Source organism: Pagrus major, chromosome 20 (assembly GCF_040436345.1).
Source record: "Pagrus major chromosome 20, Pma_NU_1.0".
In the NCBI taxonomy this organism is placed as follows: domain Eukaryota; kingdom Metazoa; phylum Chordata; class Actinopteri; order Spariformes; family Sparidae; genus Pagrus; species Pagrus major.
Window position 1 is genome coordinate 5045944 of NC_133234.1, and position 19299 is coordinate 5065242.

The following is a 19299-nucleotide window of genomic DNA, read 5'->3' on the forward strand; positions in this document are numbered from 1 at the left end:
ACAGCACAACATTTTATTCAATATTTTACACCTACTACATCACTAAAGTCAGTCTTGTAAAGTTTCACTCAAGTTTAGTGTGGAGCATAAATCACATGCTTTAAACACAAGTGTATCACACACGGAATAAGAAGTTATTCATCCATTTCAAGCAATAAACATAACTTATCTATTGGTCTTTCCAAAACACTAGTTTTAGTTTTCACAAAAGCACATCTAACAAGACCTTTTGCATCAGAAACTGCCTTTTCAACTTTTCCCATCACCCGTGAACTTCTTGGTGCACCGTCGTCCACTATAAGAACGACATGTCCTCCCTTCAGATTTTTCCTGATTTCAGTCCACTTCTGCCTCTCCTGCAGAAGCGGCAAGTACCCTGGTCCAGCGTTTCCAGAAGATGTCAGACAGGTATTGTACCTGTTTCCACCTCTTCCTGGCATACAAGTCCTCTTTCTGAAACACTCCAGGAGGCAGCACTGGTTGGCTTTTCAGAAGAAGTAAATGGTTAGGTGTGAGAGCCTCAATGTCATGTGGATCATTTGACACTCTTGTTATAGGTCTGCCATTTACAATAGCCTCGACTTCACAGAACAATGTGTGGAGACGTTCATCATCAAGAGGCTGCTGTTTCAGTATCTGGTTAAGAATTCTCCTCACAGAACGAATCTGCCTCTCCCAGATGCCTCCAAAATGTGAACCTGCTAGTGGGTTGAATATCCAAGTGATTCCTTTCTGCATGAGCATATTTGAGATTTTTGACTGATTCCAGCCTCTGATTGCTTCACGCATTTCTTTCTCTGCACCCACCAGATTCGTGCCATTATCTGACCTCATTATAGACACCTGGCCTCTCCTGGCTATAAATCGTCCAAAGGAATCAGTTTCGAGAGAATTAGCAACTTCTATATGAATTGCTCTGACTGTGAGACATGTGAACAAGACCCCATACCTCTTGACCATACTCCTCCCACACTTGACCTCAAAGGGTCCGAAATAGTCTATTCCTACACTAGTGAACGGAGGATTGTCTGGTATCAGGCGATCTTGTGGCAGATTTGCCATTCTCTGTTCACCAGGTTTTGCTGATATCTTTCTTGATCCTGCACGACAGGATCAAGCTTGATGATGTGACTTCTTCTCTTCAGCTTGTCACCTTTCTAAAGAGTCATCAGTTCATCACATAAGCCTTGCATTTGATACAGTTTGACAATTTCAATCTCTCCCAGTGCAATATCTTCAGTAGTGAGCAAAGATCCACTGATAGTTGTTTTGAACTTTTGCATCTGGTTTGCAACAATCTGTTTTCCTTTCATGACTCAGTCTCCCACTTGCTTGTAATGTGAGTAATTTGCGATGTACACTCAGTTTGTGGAGCAGTTGTTTCAACTTCATCATCCAGGAAACTGCTCTTGTTAATCTGTGCCATTCTGAATAATGACAAATGAGCTTGTTAAGTGTATTCTCATATGCATTTGTAGCATTCGCACTCACTGCAGCTTTAACTTCAACAACATCTTTCTGTATCTTCTTTGATATCAGGTGAAACTGGCCAGTGTTTCTCATCTTTCTTCAAAAAATCTGGCCCACCAGTCCAGTCCTGACACTTTATGAATGTGTCTGCATTCATGCCTCTGGATGCATGGTCGGCTGGATTCAGCTCAGAGTTCACATACATCCACTGACAGTGGATTTAATCAGTGTTTTAATGGAGACACTCTGGACTTCCCAATGATGAATGAACAGTGAACTGAACCCTTTTTGTTTTTAATGAGAAGGTAGGTGACAACTCCATAACCTTTCTCACTCGCGTCTGCAAAGTGGTGCATTTGTGCAGATGTGACTTTTCCAAAACCAACTGGTTTTAGACATCTGTCCAATGTGAAACCATGAAGTTTTGCAAGATCCAAAATCCACTTTTGTGACTTTTGAGCCAGGTCAGCAGGGATATCTTAATCCCAGGAGACTTTCCTGCCACACAGCTCCTGCAGGATCATTTTAGCTGGAAGGATGACAGGTGACAAAAACCCTAACGGGTCATATACAGGACTTACAAATGACAGGATGCCACATCTAGTTTATGGTGTATTCTTTGCATTAATTCTGACCTTGAAAACATCTGACTCTGTACACCAGTTCACTCCAAGGACTCTTCCGTCAGGTAATGCATCATGATCAAGGTCCAAATCTTTAACCTCTTTTGCTCTTTCTGACTCAGGAATGGAGGCTAGAACAGTCCTGCTATTACTCATCCATTTTGTAAGATGAAATCCTCCACTCTCACACAGTGCTGTCAAGTCTCTGACCACATCAACTGCTTGCACTGCAAAAAAGGAATTTCAAGAAAGTAAAAAAAGCCTTGTATCAAGAAAATAAGTCTTATTTTTTTGCCCAAAAAGAATATTAATCTTGTCAAGCATGTTTTGATTAGAAAAAATATCTCATTTTAAGAAAGTATGCCTTACTTTTTCTTGTTAAGATATACCAGCTAATTTTGAGCTAGAATGAACCAGAAACAGAGTATAAAAATGTTTTACAATAAAACCCAGTGCAGTGACAAGATTATTTGCCTATTTTAAGAGTAAGACCATTTGCACAACTTCTCAATTTAAGAATGCCATGAAACAAGGACAATTAAAGGTTTATTATTATTATTATTATTATTATTATTATTATTATTATTTTCATTGCAGGGCAGAACCTGCTGCTTCATATCTAACATATTAAGATGACAGCAGACTGGTCTATACAACACACAACATAATACAAATAACCATGCTGAATGAAAACTGCATGGCCCATAAACAAAACAAAATGAAAAAATGGCCAAAATGATATGACCCTTGACTCAATTGCATCCTGAATCACAAAAGAACATGCAGTATCCCGCAGCATCGGCATCTGACTGCTAATTGATTGTTCATCTGAAGAAGAAAGAATCATGAAACAACAAAATTGACGGTCAAGAAGCACAGTTTGTGGCAAACACATTAAACAGTGCGCCTTGTACAGTCCAGCAGATGAGGCTCTGTGTAGCCCAAGCACATCTCCCAGATAATATTTTGTAGGGACATATGTCACATCCTTGTGAGTATAACTATAATATGGAGTGAAATCTACCAGATTATCAGATGCTATGAGTTCAGTTGCTTGTGCCATGTTTGGAATCTCTATTGTATATGCCATGTAATTTCCATCATAGCGAACAGTAGTATGCTGCTGCAACTCAAAACAATATAATGATGAGTTAATTACATAGATATTGCTCACAAGTCCAAACTCAGGTAAATCATTGGAATTAACAGCAGTTACAAGTAATGTCTTCTCCCGTATATATTTATTACCATTTAGATTAATCCATTTTACAGACACTGCATTGTCTGTGTCATCAGTTCCAAGGAAAGCCCTTGTTTTTTCTTTCAAATACGACATGTTGCGTATTTCTGAAGTTGGTCCCAACGCACACTCGTTAAAAAAAATTGGGTGTTCAGAATAACTTACATTTTGACAACATTCATACATTTGATTATGCCTTATTAAAGACTTGCAAAGTATTAAAGTATTAAGTCTTTTCAACTTGCTAATTGTCTGTAGACCAATGACAGGAGCAAACAAAATTTTAACAATTTCTATGAGTTCAAGAATTATTTTGTAGTATTCAGTATCTTTAGCTGTATCAATAAGAAATGGCAATATCTTTAGTAGAACAATCATTTGGCCTGAGGATTGCTTCAATTTATTATCACTTGAAGCTAATGTGCTGTAAGCTATAGGGCTTGGTTTGTCTTTGACATCAAGTGGAGAGTAGGGAAATCCAGTTAATGCAGTATTGAGAACATCCAAGTCTAGTTGACCTAAAAGAACTAACTGTTTTAACACACACTTTATTTCTAATGGAGCAATGCCTTCAAATAATCATTTCCCCCGTTTTTAGCCTGAGTTAACTAGCTGGAGTCCGACCTGCGTTTGCCCCTGCTCTGTCTGAACCGTCTGAACCATGACCTGGTGATACGTCCTGGTTATTGCTCACACCATAATTCAGTGTCTTATGACGGCAGAAACGACTTGCCATTTATCAATTATCACATGAGTGTGCCTCGATTTTAATAATTATAAAGTAATATAAACTTATTTAGATGAATATAATTTGTATAAATGCAAAATAAACTCATTTAGGCTGAGTGCCCACCCCCGCTCCCTCTTGGAAGATGGTACAATCCACCCTGTCGCGCTTTTCTTTTCTTTTTTTTCTCCGCTTGGAGTCCGTTGCAATTTGAATTAGGCCTACACAGCAGCTATTCCGGAGGTCGCCTGCTGCTGCTCGAAATGTATTATTCTCAAACATCGATTGTGGATGGATATCAGAGTCAAAAGATGGACAAACTGGACGAGGTTGCAATTGCCACACTCAGAGGTATGCTACAGGGGTTACTTTTATGTTGTGCTGGCGTTGTTTACCTATCTTAACGATTTGTGGATTTGCTAATGGGCTAAAGTTTAGCAGCTTATCTACATCAAAAAACCGGCTGGTGTTGCATTATGATTCCCATCTAGAAATAGGTTAAGTCTAATTAAGCTTTGGGTCCATGTTGTTAATATTAGGGGCTGTAAATGCTGAAAAATGCCTGGTTGTAAAATGTTAAGGGTTAATTGATTAAGCAGTGCACATGCCCAGGCAGGAGCCGGAGCCTTTGGAGCTCTTTTGCGCGCACAGGACCCCGGTTCAAGTCTTGCCACTGACTCGGTGTTTGTTACCTTGGCAACCCCCTCCCCCTCTCCCCCCCGCACAATAAGTACAAGGCGCCTGAGTTTAATCTGTATGCTAACGCATTTGTTTAAAGGTGCCATTTGTGGTGCCAATTGTCTATCAAGCTTTACAATATTAACTGACATGAAATGTAAATGCATTTTATCTAGCAAGGCTCTATTGTCACTCTTACTGTAGTTTGCATGTATATGTACCGGTAATTTATAAATGCTGTCAAATTCACTCACTGCTCTTGAAGTAAAAATAGGAAAAATGTGTAAAATGTCCAAACAGTGCTTATTGTACAAGGGGTGTTGGCAAAATGTCCTCACCTGCTATGTTAAAATCTGAGGGAATTCAATGATAACCTGTTCTATATTCCAGCTGCTAATATTGGAGAAGACTTACTCCACTCGCTTTCCCGAGACGACATCAAAGACCTCTTTCCTGGTCCTGAAAATTTCTTGAGGCGGCGGGCTATATGGCTTGTTGTAAATAAAGATGAAAAGGTCAGGTTTGTCTTTCACAGTACAACAGAACTGTTTAACAGTACAACATTTTTCCAATATCACAGTTTAAATCTGGTTCATATACATAAATATGTCATTTGTTTAGACATTTCTGCTTTGAGTCCATTTCAACAGTGGATATAAAATAAAAAAGTGCTTTTTTAATCCCCAAAATGATAATGCTTGAACTAACAAGTAAGAACATACTATGACAAAGTTACTCAATAAATGTTTGTGTCAATGTGTTTTAGGTGGATACTGTTCCCGAAATTCAGCAATCACCCCCCACTGGAGGCAGTGACCTTTCAAAAGAGGAGGCCAATACTTCTAAATTTGTGACTATGTCAAACCCAGAATACATAGTCTTCACAGACAGTGAGCTTGAACAGGTGCGACGCTCCTACTTTGAACAGAAACGGCTGGGGACCGAGCACAATGTGACCCTATCCAAGGAGCTCTTCTGCCGACTCATAAGAAACACTATGACTAACATGATCTCCATCGCAAGAGCCACAGAGGACTCCAGATACCCCACCAAACATGAGGTGAATGCCATGGCAAAGCGACTGGTGGATTACTATCCAATGATAAAAGACAGGTCATCAAACAATGAGTGGGTGAGTAGATTTTGTCACTTTTGCTTGTTGCTGGTATGATGTTAATACTGAGATTTCTAAATCGTGACAGAAAGTTCAAATGGAGCAAGACATTGCCGAAAGATATAATTAGAATATAAGAAAGTTTGAGCCTATTGTCATTTTTTTTAATGTTAACTATATATGCCTCGCAGGAGCATGTTGCCAAAAAGCTCATGAAGAGACTCTCAAATGTCAGAAGTCCAAAGAAGGCCAAAGGTCCTCTTTCCAAGAAACCACGACAAGAAGTCAGTTCAGACGTTGCAACTACTGACTATGATGGAGATTCCAGTACATCCACCATTATTCTGGAACGGTCACCTGTTAGTCCCATGGGCATCCCAGTAGATCTGTCACCTAGAACCAGCACCCCAGCGCAGAACCGGAACAGCAGTGATGAAGAATGTATGTATCTTATTACATTTAATTTGTCAGTTTTACTTGTTAGTTTGGAAATCTCATGTCCCCTTTCCACCATAACGTTCCTGTAATGTCTTCAGCTTGTTCAGTTGACATCATGGACAGCCAGAAAATCCAAGCAAGACACTACAAGACCCTCCAAGAAATGTACAAGTCCAAAAAGCCAAACAAAGCTGCGGTAATTCATTTGCTGAACATGGAATTTGAGTCTCGAAGACGCTTCATCACCTCTGATGTTTTAAAGGAGCAAGACAGAGCAACAAAGATTCTAGAGGCTTACCCTTGTTTCAGAGAACTGGATCATGTAAGTAATGTTGTTGGGTTTTTTTTTTTTGAAGAAGTCATCAGAATGTACTTTTTTCAGTTTTTTTTTCTTTATCAGAATCTATTTTTCAGGTGCTGGATGAGCTGCAGCGAATCATCCAACCGACCAACTCCCAGTACATATCAGAGATGCAGAACAGATGGAAAACCTTCTATTCAAAGGTCCAGTTTTATGGAGTTATGAAGAAGGCCATGAAGCCTCCTAAAACTTTGAATGGAGGTGAAGTCACAATACATTGACTTGTTCATTTTATATAATAATTAGAGATAGACCGATATGGTTTTTTCAGGGCCGATACCGATACCGATTATTAGTAGTCAAGGAGGCCGATAACCGATATTTGGAGCCGATATTCATTTGCAGTAAAAGGGAAAATATTGGCCTTGATGCAGTTATATTATGTCTTAAGTCTTGAACAGCAATATCCTGCTCCTCTCTACAAGAAACTGTCAAAGACAGCTTCAGGACACACTTCATCTAACAATATGTCATTTTCTGCTGCTTGGGATCTCAATCAACACAAAAAAAAGGTAGAGTAAAATAACTTGGTAGTTAAACAGCCATTATTGCCCTACAGTTTTCTCTCAGACAGACGGTGCTTTGCTGTCAGTTTCTGCAGCTTCTCATGTGGCACACACACACACACACACACACACACACACTTCTTTATTAATTAACTTTTAACTTTAGTTTTCTTAATTCTCTAGCCATCCCCTCAACGTGCTTCCCTGCAGTAAAACTAACTGAATTTTACTCACACACACACACTTCTTACTTTGATCACTGACTATTTCCCTATCAATATTATCAGCATCCTTGTTTCAAGTGATTAAACCGTTAAAAACACTAAATAGCCTGCAGCATCTTCTCTTTAATAATCAGTGTTTATCATAGGAACAGACAGCTGCCGCTAACGTATTGGGCCTCAGAGTAACGTCGTGAGTTGTAGAGTTTCGCTACAGTCTGCTGAGCGTCCAGAGCCAGGAGGAGAAAGCGGACCGGTGGGGCTACCGGCGGGCTACGTTACTATCACAGACTATTTCCATATCGATATTATCAGCAACCTTGTTTCGAGTGATTAACAAGCACGTCTGGAGGGACTGCGAGCGGAGAGGAGAAAAAGTTTTGCCGAACGGAACCGGCGCTGTTCCTGGGGGCTCGGTTTCGAAGGTAAGTTAAGGCAGCAGACTCTCCTGAAATTGTAATTAACATCCCAGTCCTCTACACTCAACTAGTAACATGACTGTGAGCCCATTAACGTTATATAAACATAAGCGGCAGCTCTGCTCGCTCGCAGTCCCTCCAGACGTGCGTGTTAATCACTTGAAACAAGGTTGCTGATAATATCGATATGGAAATAGTCCGTGATAGTAGAAGTCTGTGTGTGTGAGAGAGAGAGAGTAAAAACCTAATGAACTCAATTCAGTCCAGTTTTGTTGCAGGGAAGCACGTTGAGGTGAAGGCTGATTAGCATTAGCGTAACGTTAGCCCACCGGTCCGCTTGGCTCTACACGCTCAGCAGACTGTAGCGAAACTCTACAACTCACGTGAGCACTGTGCATGCACAGCTTTCACTGCTGATTGGCTGTTACCTGTGCGTGTAACCAGAGCTTGTAACCACTCAGATGGTGCTGTGGGTGGGACAATGCTGGAGACAGAGTAGCGACAGCAGACAGAGAGGTGCGGCTGCATCAGAGCCAAAATAACCCAGTTTTAAATTGATCTCTTATCGGCCGTCGGATTAAAAAAAAGGCCGATGCCGATATGCGTCAAAATGCCGAATATCGGCGCCGATAATCGGCCCGGCCGATAATCAGTCTATCCCTAATAATAATGTCTCGTAATTATTTGTTATGTTAAAGTTATTTATGGTACCACCTTGTATTGTCCCTTTTCCATTAAACCAGTGGAGCATATCACAGCTGTCTTCAGAGCCATGCCACTGCTCTTTCCGTCCAGCACTTTGCCACCGAAGAAACTGGGCTCAAGCAGCGAGGCTCTTTTCCATGTCCTAGCGGTGAGATTTACAGACTTACTGAAACATTTCATAATATATGTTACAGTTTTTCAGGCATACATTTTATATTAGGTTTAGTTACTTTGAGATAAACTTTTATCATTTCAAAAGCTCCAAAGGGGAAGTGTTTTCCATAGTGTACTTAATGTAGTACTAACATCATTGGAACTAGCTGTGCATTCAGCATTTGCAGTGGGCTTAATGCTGAGGGGTTACTGTGACTGTTTGTTTTAAAGTACAATATGATTTCACTAATGTCCTAGTCCAGGTCTTAAGTTTATGTTACTTGCAATGTTTTTTCTAATCTTCTTGATTTATTTGTGTCATCTAGACTTCTGAGGATCCTAATGGTTTCATGCAGCAGCGACCCCTGTCTTCTCCGGTTCTGCTCGTTTCTGAGGACAACTGTATGATCGCCATCGGAAAAACACCTGTGACCACCTTCACCATAGACAGACTTAATGAGGGACTTCTCTACGTCATGGCATATTACTATGCCCTGCACATGACCTACCCCAAGTGCATTTCTACACTACTGTCAGTACTGCAGACAGAGGTACTTCAAGATTCAATTCATGAGCAGGATTTGACCCCTCACTACAAAAAAGCGATGGGTGAGTGGAAGTCATTCAGGGAGTGAGTCCCTTTGTCCATCACTCTGCCCCACTCTTCCTGTTGTAAGTATTTCAAAGAAAGATGATGTTCTGTTTAAAAAAAAAGTTCATCACAGTTAGACACATTTGTTGGTGAGATTGAAAACCTTTCCTGTGGGATAATATGCTGCAAAGCAGCTGCAACATGGTGTTTATTGCTGTAGTATGCTGCTACAATAACTGATGGGTTTTTTTGATAGTGAGGTTCAAATCAAAACTGGCTTTTCAATCTGTTAGATTATGATAGCTCTGGAATGTGGAAGTTGTCCTTTTTTGGATGTTGAGTTGAGCAATTGTATTGCAAAGTTAATAAAAAAATATTAAATGAGAACGTTTTGGTGTCTTGATTTAAGACAACATCACTTATATTTGTTATGCTGTTTTAAGAAATGATGTCTTATTTTAACTACTTTTATGCTCATTATCAATCCCAGATTAAGGTGTCAATTCTTAAATTTAATTTAGTCAAGAGACTTAAATTCTAATTTTAAGTAACTTAATCTTAAATTAGTGTTTTTTTCATTGCTTGTTTTAGAAGAATTCGGGTTAATTTAAGATTTTCTGTCTAGTTTAAAGTCTCATTTTAGTCTTTCAGAGCCAAGAATTTTGGGCTTATTTTAAGAAATCTTGTCAAGCGAAAAAAGCTTACCCCATTGGCAGATTTTTTTGCTTGATATAGGATGATTTGATTGAATATAAGAATTTTTTGCTTCTTTCTAGAAGGGCTGTTTTTGCAGTGTGGGTTTCATCTGACACTGACAAAAGGCAGTCATCTACATAAAAATTGTGCATGCTTTAACTGCAGCAGGTGCCATTTTGTCCTTAGCATCCTCAGCTGTCTTCCTTAATGCAAAGTTGGCACCGCTGGGAGAGGATGTCGCCCCAAACAAGTGCACAACCATTTTGTATTCTTTCAAGGGCTCATTCAGGTTTCCATTCGGCCACCAGAGGAATCGCAGGAGGTCTTGATCCTCTGGTGGTACTTTCACTTGATGATACATTGCCTCTATGTCTGACATTAAACCAATGTGGTCATGTCTGAATCTTGTTAACACTCCTATTAGTGTATTTGTTAAATCTGGTCCTTGTAAAAGTTCTGTATTCAATGACTTGCCCTGATGATGCTGCAAATTCAAAAACTTCGCAAAGTTTCCCTTTTTGGGGGTGATATACCCCATGATTAGGTATGTACCACACACTATCATTTTCAGACACAGTCTCTTCTTTTGGTACTTCCACTGCATACTCTTTACTGATCAGGTCAGACATGAATCTCTGATACTCTTTATGAAAGTCTTTGTTTTTGACAAGTTTCCTTTCCAGGTTTTCTGCTCTCTGGAATTGTTGTGCCCCGGTGGCACAACAATTTCCACTAGAGTTGTGTGTTGTTTCACAAGTTGTCATGTTTTCTGTGGTGCTTTTCTCACTGCTCTTAACAGCTTCATTATCATCTTCCCTTGTGACATGAAGCATGTGTAGGAACACATGTCCATCGCCTCTGCATTCCATTGAGGTTCTGTTCTTGCATTAATTACTCCTCATCTGCAAGCTGACTGTTTTCAGGAAAGAGACGCCATGAAGTCTCTCACCTCTTCACCTGACTTGTTTTGCTTTCAATGAAACCGTCAGATGGACGCTTCACAGGAGAACCCCTCTCCTTTATTTACAGCTTTGGATAACCATTTGTCCTCTTCCCCCACTCAAGATATTGACACTCCTTTCTCTCAGGTCGGTTGAGTTCATCATCAAATGAATCCACTACAGAGTAAAAGTACTCTGGGCCTCTTCTCTGTTTTCCAGCCCTCCTGCCCTAATGGTTTACGACTACGCTTCTCTTATCACACATTCCAACCTATAATGGTTTCTGCACTCATCCCGATTTCAAGCAAGTTCTAAAATACCATTAAACCAGGAACTCATCCTCTTAATTTTAACAGATTAGGAAACAGTAAAAGAATTTCATAAAACTGATCTTTTTCCCGTTTCTCTACGATTAAGATTGACTGAGATCAAGTTTTAATGTTTAATCTGTCCTGTGTTCGGTGGAACCACAGCACCTCCTGATGACGAGCTATTTAAGAAATATTCTGTTTAATATGTTTATTGTTATCGCCAGTAAATGTCTCTGATATGTTTTTGTTTTAACAAGTATTAGGCTAGAACTAGGAGAAATATGTATAAGTGATCAATTCTACCAGTTCTACCTACGGTATATTCAAGTGTGTTTTCTTTTACGTTTTAATCAAGTTTTAATTCCTTTTGAATGTTAGTGATTTTAATCATGTCATAAACCTTTTCATGATAGACAAAGTACATCTATTGAGCCATGGTGAGATTCTGTGAAAGGTGAAGCACGGTGTTGAAACGTTTAAAACTATAAGTTTAGTTTTAGTGAGTTCCTGTTAATTTTCACACTATCTACTCGGAGACAAAAAGTCGGCAGTCCTGCCCCCAGGCACGCCCGCCATTTGGAGACAACAAAACTAAGAGACATCACTTGTCTCGAGTTAGTCTAGGTTTTTTTTGTTTCACTCTTACTCTTGTAATTTATTTTGGAAACTCTCGTCTTTAATTTTTCCGCTCCTTACTTTTACTTTGAAACACGCTTCAAGGCAGCGATCTCAGCAGAAGTGCTCGCGCGTTGATTTTTCTCACTTTTATATTTTTCGCAGTATCTTTTATTAAGTTTGTACCAGAACGAAGTTCTGTTTTAATTTGTTTTATACAGTTAAGTATTGTAACCTGATTTAGAGGAAGTGAACTTAATTTAGATTATCTTGCATTAACTAACAACGGAAGATCCGCCTGATCAACGTATCATCCTCAGTTATTTTATTCAAGAAGTTAGATTTAGTTTACAAAGTCAGAGCCTGAGAACCACTCGAAGCAACGAAGAAGAACATCTTTATCAAAATCATCATCACGACACTACAGCAACTTGCTGTGTCTGAAACCGTGCAAGCGGTTTCCAACAAAAGACAGACTCGTTGACAAGCGGTACTGGACCAGCTGCCCTCTTCCTAAGACATCGGACCGAGGTGTCCAACCAGCTGATACCGGACGAGCTGACCCCCACCATTGAACCGGGACTGCCAGCTAGAGTCGCAAATCACCTGAGGGGACCCGCCGCCGCGGACTCAACCACTCTGCTAAGAAAGTAGGCTTTCCATCGCTCATCACAGCTGGATTCACACATGATACATGAGATGGTGTCTATGGCTCTGATTCATATCTTTTAGTTTAAGAGAAAGTCGGTTAGGATTTTGGTAGTATTAAAATTACTCCCGTAATATTTAAATGCTTCAACCTAACTCGTGATCTCACCATCAGCCCATATTCCACTAATAACCCATTACTTAGTTATTCCATATTTCCTGTTACCTGTTGTTATTCATTTAAATTGCCATTTCATTTATTTAATCTGAATTATTTAGTCAATAAACATATTTAACCGTATGTCATTGTCTGTGCAGGTTTGTTTTTAATGTGGAGAACCGATGGATCTGTGTAGAAGTCACTACTTCATTTATGAGATTGAATAAATTGATCTGAAATTGATTAGAATTGATACAAGTTAAACTTGTCCAGTCGAATTTGATTAATTACCTCCGGATTATTCAAATAGACGAACAACGGAGGTGGTGCCCCATTTACGAGTGCTTTATTAATCACCAGTGATTAATAAATTACATTTATTATTAGTGTATCTCCTACATTCTGCAAAGGAAGCACAGGGCAGAGTCAGGAAACACACAGTTGCAGGTAGGAACAGTCATATTTTTGCCGGGAGTTTGGTCCGACGTCACCCATGTACCCCTTTGTGTGTTACCCCAATAAGGCTCCCCCTTGCTACAGGTGAACCTGGAACTTAGAAATAGAACTGATATAAAACAATGCAGGAAATTCTAACTTTTTTTTTTTTAGATAATATTAGCATTGACCAGGTTTTGAGAATGTTCACCATAATTAATTAGGAAAATAAATAAATAATGACAATAATGAATGATCAGATGAATAAAACAAAGTAATCATTGACCCAGCTACATACTCCCCCCTGAACTCCTAAAAAACAGCTCCAGTACAGGATAATAGCTGGCTTAAGGGTAATCTCAACATAGTCAGTTATCACTCTCAAATATACATTACTACACGCAACATGAATGTCTCCCAACTAGCAGGGAAAGTAACATGAAGAAGCTGGCCAGACTTCTTTAATGTACTCTTGCTTAGGAAAGTGCCTTATACACAATCCCCTGTAGCTGACTAGATAACTATAACCCAAACTGTATGTTTACACAAAAAAAGCACATTAATGTTGAACTTAGAATTGTCCCTGAGACATAACAAACTATGAAACTATGCCATTTGGCTGTGTGTTTTTCTGTGTCATGTTCTGTATCAGTCTGTTAACTGGCCTTATAATCCTGCCTACTCTTGTCCTAATATGGCCCACTGAGTCACTTGGTGGCAGTCCATCAGGTTTTAAGGCTAGTTTAGTAGTTTCTCCCTTGGCTGTTTGACTCTTTGGTTGACCATCGCCTGATCCTGATTGTACACTATTTCGCCTAGTCTCTGCCACATTGCTGCTTGCTTTACTGCTGCTGTCCATGTCTGTTTCAATGGGAAGATCTGACGCAGCACTGACGCTCTCCCCGTCAGTCTCAGTGCTGACACCGTCGCTTATCTGTGACACCCGAGAGGGTGATACAGGATTACCAAGGGGCCGTTGAGGGGAATCAAAGGGCACAGGCTCAGTTTCTGGGGGGCCTTCAGGAGCAGCAGACTCAGCTACCCAACTGGCAGTGCGATCTGACCGGTCAACCTCGGACTCAGTCAACAGGAGTCTCCTGTGTTCTTTACTTGTTTCTGAGCCACTGTCAAAGGTTGACTCAACTTCATGCTCCACTTCCACTGGTAAGAAGTTAGCTTGCAACAGCATATTTCTGTGGACAACCCTCTCTTGACTGGTGGTGAGATTTTTAATGTGGTAAGTATGGCACCTTAAGTCTTTGGAAACAACTGTGTAGAGTGTAGACTCCTACCTGTCAGCCAACTTCCTGCGTCCGCGTCCACCCTTATCTGCCAAGAGAACCTGATCCCCTTCTTCAATATCTGTGCCCTTAACCCCTTTGTTATACAGGTCTGCCTGTCGTTGTTGGCTGGGATTGGCATTGACCTGGGCCAGTGCGAGGGCTTCCTTGAGGTCATCTCTCATCCTTTTGACATAACTGTCATAGTGATGTCATTATCTCTCTCCACATTGCAGAAGATCACATCTACTGACAGTCTGGGAATTCCCCAAGGTTCGGTTGAATCTCTCAGTGTGGCCGTTCCCCATGGGATGGTAAGGGGTTGTCCTTGACTTTTTTACACCGGCAACCTGCAACAGCTCCTGAATCAACTGGCTTTCAAAATTTGCACCCTGGTCTGAATGGATCCTTTGAGGGAATCCATAGACACAAAAGTACTTATCCCACAACTGACGTGCGACATGCTTTGCTGACTGGTCAGAGCACTTGAAGGCGTGGGCCATTTTAGTGAAGTGGACTGTTGCCACTAATACATCCACACTCCTTCCTTTAGCATCCTCTGCAGACCAGAAATCCAGACAGACTAGTTCCAAGGGGCTTGTGGTCTTAATACTTTCAAGCTTGGCTCTTCCTTCAGGTTCCAAGGTCTTACTGACAACACAACGCTTGCAAGTCTTGACGTACTCTCTGACATCACGCTCCATATCAGCCCAAAAGAACCTCTGCCGTACCAGATACAAAGTCCTGCTCTGACCTTGATGGCCAGCATCATCGTGAACGCCTCGCAGAACACCGCTGACCAAAGAGGTGGGTACCATGTACTGATGGCACTTCCTCCTAGTTACTGTATCCTTACACACTCGGTATAAGATACCATCAAGCATTTTCAACCTATGCCACTGTTTCAAAGTTTTAAGCACCCTTATTGACAATCCGGCTCGCTCTCTCCTTGAAGACCGCCTTGCACGGGTGACAAACGGAATGACCTGCGACAGTGTGGCATCATTTCTCTGTTGATCCTGGAGCTCCTGGAGTGAGAAGACAGGCAGGGTGCTTTCGCCTGGTGGGATGAGTTGCTCCAGATCCTGTGCAAGACAAGCGACCACCCTTTGTTTGGACCCCTGATCCCACTCAACATGTCCTGCCAACACTGCAGACACCTCAACATCAGTCATAGAGCAGCATTCGAAACTCTCGAAGTGGGTGTTCGACGCTCTGGTGGTTGGCGTCAGCCCTGAACACTTCTTGAACAACACCCTCTCGAACTTGTTGAGACTCCTCCAAAAGCTCGGCATATGGCTCCTTTATGAGCCTTTGGCTGACACGGGTTTGAACGAATGGCTGCCTGCTCAGAGCATCAGCGACGATGTTCTTGCTACCAGGTATGTATTTGATGCTGAAATTATATGGCGGTAACTTGGCTACCCACCTTTGCTCACACGCATCGAGTTTGGGTTTTGTGAGGATAATCAGTGGATTATTGTCTGTCCAAACAGTAAAGGTGTGCCCTTTCAGCCAATAGCTAAATTTGTCGCAGACAGACCACTTCAATGCCAAGAACTCTAGGCGGTGCGCAGGATAGTTGCACTGAGCGCGGGTCAGTGCTTTGCTGGCAAAGGCAATAGGACGTGCCTTGCTGTCGCCATCCTGGAGCTGAGATAACACAGCGCCTAAGCCATCCTGGGAGGCATCAGTACAAAGAATGAATGGTTGGTTGAAATCAGGGTGTGCCAGTACGACAGACTCCAGGAGTGCAGCTTTCAGACGTTCAAATGAGTTGTGGTGCTCCTCTCTCCAGTCACTGGGGTGCAGTTTCCTGAACGCAGCAGCGCCTCTTGCATTCCCTCTCTTTCCTTTTGGTGCTGCAGTCAGTGCAAACAGGTTTGGCTATGCGGGAACAATCAGGAATGAACTGCTGATGATGATCATACCCAAGAATGACTTGATCTTTCTTTGGGACGGTGTAGCGCCATCTTCCATCATAAGATCAGACTCAGACATGGAGGCGATTGCCTTGACCTTATCTGGGTCGGTCGACACACTGTTTTCATCCACAATATGACCCAAGAATTTCACGCTCCTCCTCAGTAGGTGACATTTTTTTAGGGGCCAGCTTTAGTCCATGAACACGAAGTCTGCTGAAAACTGTTTCAAGCCCCCTGAGAGCTTCAGCTTCGTTGGGAGCATACACAAGCACATCATCCAGGTAACAGAGTAGAGTTAGAAAGTTCTCATCTCCAAATATGCCCATCATTAGTCTCATAAAGCTTGCAGGGCTGTTGCATAACGCCTGTGGGAGTCTATTAAACTCATAAAGCCCCATAGGTGTTGTGAAGGTTGTGAGTTTTTTGTCCTCTTCTACCATGGCAATGTTATAAAAGCCAGATGTGAGATCCATTGCACTGAAAATGGCATTACCTCCCAGAGCTGCCAGACAGACAGATTGATGGGGCAAGGGATGTGCATCCTTGATTGTGCGTGCATTCAACCAGCGATAATCCACGCAGATCCTGAGATCCCCGTTCCTCTTCCATACAAGCACTAATGGGGAAGCCCACACGCTGTTGGACTTGCGAATGATCTCACGTTCCTCCATCTCCGTGAGAACCTGTCGGAGCTTGTGATATTCCCCTGGTGGAACACGCCGGTACGGGAGTCTGAACAGTCGCTGGTCGGACAAATGGATGCGATGGACCAAATCGTTAGCCATCCCACAATCAAGCTTGCTCCTTGAGAAAATGTCCTCATACTTTTGTATCAGTTGCAACAGTTGTGACTTCCAGTGGTCTGTCCCCTCACATGAATCAATATCCAGATCATCCAATCCCAGATTACACAAACTGTCACGAAAGTTGGGACATGGTGGAGGATCTGAGCTGTGGGCTGATTCACCACATACTGTCTGGTTCTGCATTCTGACCTCTGCAGTTGATGTTTGCTCAGAGGCCACATCCAGATCCTCAATAGCAATGCAGGAGGACACATCTGCTACCTTGGTGTGGCACTTTAATGTGACAGCCTTGTCAGACGTGTTCAAGATTCTGACTGGGATCCATCTCTCACCATTTATAGAAGCAACAGATTGACAGACGATTATGTTTTTCTTGTGGATTTGTTCTTTGATGGCTCAACCAGAACAGCGCTGCCTTCAGAGAGGGGTGAGACTCCAGGTAACTTACCCCAAACCAGGTGCTCTTGCTTTGGGAGAAGAGTTACTGCTTGCACCAGCTTGACAGACCCGATAAAATCTGGCATAGTGTCACCTTTCCATCTGTTGATGCCAGACAACATGTTAAGAAACTGCATTATCTCAGGTGCGTTTGTAGACTGAGGTTTGCTCAGAACCTGCCAGAAATGGGGAGACTGTTTAAACTGCTTCAAGAGATATTTAATGACATTTGTGCCCAAAATCAACTGATCTTTCTGCCCCGAAACCACTAAAACAGGTACAATAAATGTACAACCATACACTTCCATCTTCAGGTTGTGAATGGATTTGGGCCTGACTTGGGTTCCACCACAGCCAACAAGCACAACATCAGGATGGGCAGAGTTGGTCTCTGATACTGAACCAACATTCTTAAGCATCTGTTCAGCCTCTTCACTAATGGTGCAAGCCATGGAGCCCGTGTCTAGCAGAGCTTGTAATGACAGTTTATCATCCACCTGTGCACTGGCATAGAATAGGCTGTCAGATTTATTGAGCTGGGTTATGTTCTGGAACAATACAATGGCACCAGGTGGAGCAGATTTTAGGCTTTCTGCATACACTGACTGCATATCTTCACTGGGATTGAGGGTCTCATCAATGTCACTCACACTGTCCCCTCCCATGCGTGAGTGATTTAGTTTCCCTGATCAGGTGAGTTGTTGCCTTGCTGAGTAGCAGTGACCTGGGGGCAATCTTTTCATCTATGTCCTAGTCCTAAGCAGCTCAAACATCTCCGTTCTCTCATGAGGTGTGTTCGTGTTGAGTGGGAGCTGTTACCACAAACTCTGCATGAGGCAAACTGAGCTGATGGGATGAACTGAGGTCCAGCAGCAGGGGCAGACTGGTTGGTATGTTCTAACACTCTCTCTAGCATACTCAACACACGTTCCAGAGCACCTGATTCTGAAGCAGCTGCTTCATTTGACTTGGTTGGGTTAGTTTGGGTGCATTTGGCCGTGTTCACTTGGGCAAAATCAGTGTCGGGTTCAGGGGAGCTAATGGATGCTGTAGCTGTAGTTACCTGCAGAACGTGTGCTTTGGCCGTGGTTACATTTGGTCTTTTAACTTGACACTCTGGCTGTGTCCAAATTCAGGGGCTGCAGCCTTCAAGGCCGCGGCCTTAGCGGTCCACGAAGGCCGCGGCCTTCGGAGAGACCTTGAAGGCCACATCCACCGTTGTTAAATGGGACGGTCTAGCCTTCGGAGTATTTCCTGGTTGCGTCACCAGGTGTTCATGCATTAAAGTCTGTTTTGGTTCAAATCTATCAAACGTGTACATTTATTTGTGTGTGTACAATGTGTCAAATCTGAATTGAATTATCAACATTACAAAATAAACATGAACCCATTGGTGAATAACAACTATGTTTACCATAGCATTACCAGCTTCACGTATTTTAACTGAAAGTTAAACTTTGGAGGTTTTATAGTCTCTTGAAGTTTAACATATCTGGCGTTGGATGTTCAAATGAGTAAAAACCGAGTATAAACCCATTACTTAAATTTAAATGTCATGTCTGCGCCACTTGATGTCGCCATTTTCTCTTGCTTCCTCTTCTGTTTCGGGACTGAGCAGCGGTGCGCAAAGGATCTTGGGATATGTGAGGCCGCGAAGGATAGTAGCGGTGCGTCCTCCTAAACGAGGGTGGGGAAGGCTGCATTTGTGGGCTGCATGTGGCGCAGCCTTCGAATTTGGACAGCCTTCGCGCAGCGTTGTGACGTAATTGGCCTTCAAATGCGCCCTTCCTGGGCTGC

General features: G+C 42.1%; 1 protein-coding gene across 1 annotated transcript; it reads left to right on the forward strand.

Moving 5' to 3' along the window:
• The first annotated feature begins 4297 nt into the window (after positions 1–4297).
• Positions 4298–15370, forward strand: LOC141015931 (uncharacterized). Its single transcript, XM_073490154.1, has 12 exons — positions 4298–4411; positions 5129–5253; positions 5505–5870; positions 6044–6293; positions 6389–6612; positions 6705–6852; positions 8541–8650; positions 8982–9286; positions 14004–14186; positions 14570–14647; positions 14971–15144; positions 15289–15370. Exons 1-12 carry the CDS (start codon positions 4324–4326, stop codon positions 15368–15370), a joined length of 2133 nt encoding a protein of 710 aa, XP_073346255.1. The 5' UTR covers positions 4298–4323.
• The last annotated feature ends 3929 nt before the right edge of the window (positions 15371–19299 follow it).

What these genes read in the sequence shown, in the direction of transcription:
- LOC141015931 (XM_073490154.1), top strand. Translation starts at nt 4,324, where the DNA reads ATGTATTATTCTCAAACATCGATTGTGGATGGATATCAGAGTCAAAAG. An exon ending in TTGTAAATAAAGATGAAAAG is followed by an intron (nt 5,254 to 5,504) that starts GTCAGGTTTGTC and finishes AATGTGTTTTAG; the next exon opens with GTGGATACTGTTCCCGAAAT. An exon ending in GAACAGCAGTGATGAAGAAT is followed by an intron (nt 6,294 to 6,388) that starts GTATGTATCTTA and finishes TAATGTCTTCAG; the next exon opens with CTTGTTCAGTTGACATCATG.